Below are 2,500 nucleotides of genomic sequence, written 5' to 3'. Positions count from 1 at the left end.
AGACAATTGTGTCAGATGTATTCAAACAAACGGCCTACCTCAGGCCTACCTCAGGCTAGCACTTTGGGATGAGCTTCCACGCTGTCTTTCAGATTGGAACATATGCAAAGCAGCATGGGATTTCCCAGGCCAGTAGATCGGCGTAAGCATCAGCAGTCATGCCTAACCATCTGTTAAAACAATATCAATATTGATCATCATTTGCTTCACACATGTTTTATACTGTAAGTCACTTTTTGCACATGCATTGCGTGATTACAAGTCACTTACAAAACTTATCATACATGAAGAAATGTAAGTATAAGTGACATGAGTTAAAGAAATGATGATTGATTTTTGTCAGCTAGTACTTTTGTCAGCTAGTTACGGCCAAATGCTTGTGAAATTTCAGTTTGGCTGGTAGAAAATACCAACTTACCAGCCACTTTGACCCATTAGTGAGTGTGTTTTGCTAGTAAGATTAACATCTACTAGCCATTTTGGTGATGAAAAAAAGTTTATTTAGAGCTCTGGTGGCAAACATGTGAACCCTAAATTGAAGTGTTTCCGATTTCCACGTCTCCTGGTGCAAATCCTGATGATTTGGGTCCTTGGTATCTCAGACCAATACAATGGGCCTGAACTGAGCACAGTACAGGCCTGGGGCGATGGACAGGAGAGAATAAGCACAGCGCTTGGGTTGGGGGGTAATGGATTCAACTGGATTGGAAGAGCATTGTGTTGCCATTGTTTAGTGCACCCACAAACGGACATAATCTTTCATGTGCACATTTATTCACCTACGTACACACAGACAGAGAGCACACAAGCACGCATGCACATTGCACAGTCTCTCTCTCTCTCTCTCTCTCTCTCTCTCTCTCTCTCTCTCTCTCTCTCTCTCTCTCTGCCTCCCTCATTTTCGTTCTCTATCACTCATGTGTCTGCTTTCTGTCTCCCGTAGGTGTACAACATGAATAAAGACAGTCAGAATGAAGCCTGTAAGTATACTGGTGCTGGTTGCGCCGTCTCCTCACTGCCAATGCCAATGCCTGCTAGCACATTTTAAAAACAATGATGCATTCTTTCCTCCGTTGTTTACCTCCTCCGTGTCTCTTCCTCTCCTCCTCTCGGCCTCTCTCTCTCTCTCCTCTGGCTCTTCTCCCCTCTCCCTCTCTTCCTCTCCTCCTCTCCTTCTCTCCTCTTCTCTTCCTCCCCTTTTGGGCTCCTCTCCTCCTCTCTTCCCCTCTCGGTCCCCTCCTCTCCTCCTCTGCTCTGTGCCAGTGGCTCAGCTAGATGTGACTGGCTTCAACATTGTCAAGAAGTTCATCTATGCAGTGGAGACCAGAGGTATTGTACCCCCCTATGCCTTGCATTGCATTATATGCACTGCATGCAGACATAATATGCTAATATGATGTTGGAATAGATGTATCCCAGATGTTTGTGGTGTTCAGATTCATTTAATTGAAAATCAATTAAAGTAATTGCATATGTGTATAAATGAAGTAAATGCGTGTTTGCATAATACTTTGTATGATGTATTTTATATCTTATATCTTTCGATCTTATGAACCGTATAGATTTATATTTGTATATCTCTCTGTATCTCTCTCACCCTCTCTTTGTCTCTGTCTCTGTCACTCTGTCTGTCTGTATCTCTCTCTGTCTGTCTGTCTGTCTGTCTGTCTGTCTGTCTGTCTGTCTGTCTGTCTGTCTGTCTGTCTCTCTCTCTCTCTCAATCTCTCTCTCTCTCTCTCTCTCTCTCTCTCTCTCTCTCTCTCTCTCTCTCTCTCTCTCTCTCTCTGTGTAGGCATTGAAGAGCAAGGCCTGTACCGGATCGTGGGCGTGAACTCTAGAGTGCAGAAGCTCATAAGTCTTGCCATGGGTAGGTTAGACTATGAAAACATCTCTGTGTGTGTGTGTGTGTGTGTGTGTGTGTGTGTGTGTGTGTGTGTGTGTGTGTGTGTGTGTGTGTGTGTGTGTGTGTGTGTGTGTGTGCGTGCGTGCGTGCGTGCGTACATGCGTGCATGCGTGGTGCGTGGGTGTGTGGGTGCGTGCGTGCGTGTGTTTGTGTGTGAGTGTGTAAGATTGACAGAAAGATACTTACAGACATCAGAAACAAAACAATTGGGAGGATAGTAAAAAACAACAACATTATTTACATATGGTGCATTACACTGTGTTTTCAGTGCAGTAGTTTTCTAAATTCTATAATAACTGTGACATGAGCCAATCCCAACCGGCTTTGCCTGTGTGAGCATACTCGCGAACAACTGTAAATAGAAAAAAGGACCTAATGTTGTTTGCCTGATTGAGAGCAGATGCACGTGAAAGCATCTCCTGATGTCGTTTGCAGTGTATAATTGTCTCCAGGCGTACGGTAATGTGTATGAGGAGCACTCGTGGAAAAGTAGTGAAAAACCAGTTTTGTGAAAAAAATCCCCACAGTTTTCTTGTTGTTTTGGTCGTTTTATATCACAGACACAATCTGGGCATCTTGCTTCATGTGTCACGGGAA

The 2,500-nt window shown here is 44.0% G+C and overlaps 1 protein-coding gene across 1 annotated transcript in view; it reads left to right on the top strand.

Annotated features, from left to right (window-relative positions):
• LOC134452682 (rho GTPase-activating protein 26-like) overlaps window positions 1-2,500 on the top strand; it is a 132,501-nt gene that overhangs the window by 80,341 nt on the left and 49,660 nt on the right. Inside the window, exons 12-14 of the mRNA XM_063203188.1 lie at window positions 944-980; window positions 1,264-1,329; window positions 1,793-1,867. Coding sequence (XP_063059258.1) covers window positions 944-980; window positions 1,264-1,329; window positions 1,793-1,867 — 178 coding nt within the window. The remainder of the gene's footprint in view (window positions 1-943; window positions 981-1,263; window positions 1,330-1,792; window positions 1,868-2,500) is intronic.

The sequence above is a fragment of the Engraulis encrasicolus genome, chromosome 7 (genome assembly GCF_034702125.1).
Source record: "Engraulis encrasicolus isolate BLACKSEA-1 chromosome 7, IST_EnEncr_1.0, whole genome shotgun sequence".
Taxonomy (NCBI): Eukaryota; Metazoa; Chordata; class Actinopteri; order Clupeiformes; family Engraulidae; genus Engraulis; species Engraulis encrasicolus.
The sequence above is the reverse complement of the archived record's forward strand: the minus strand, read 5'-3'. Positions and strand labels throughout refer to the sequence as shown.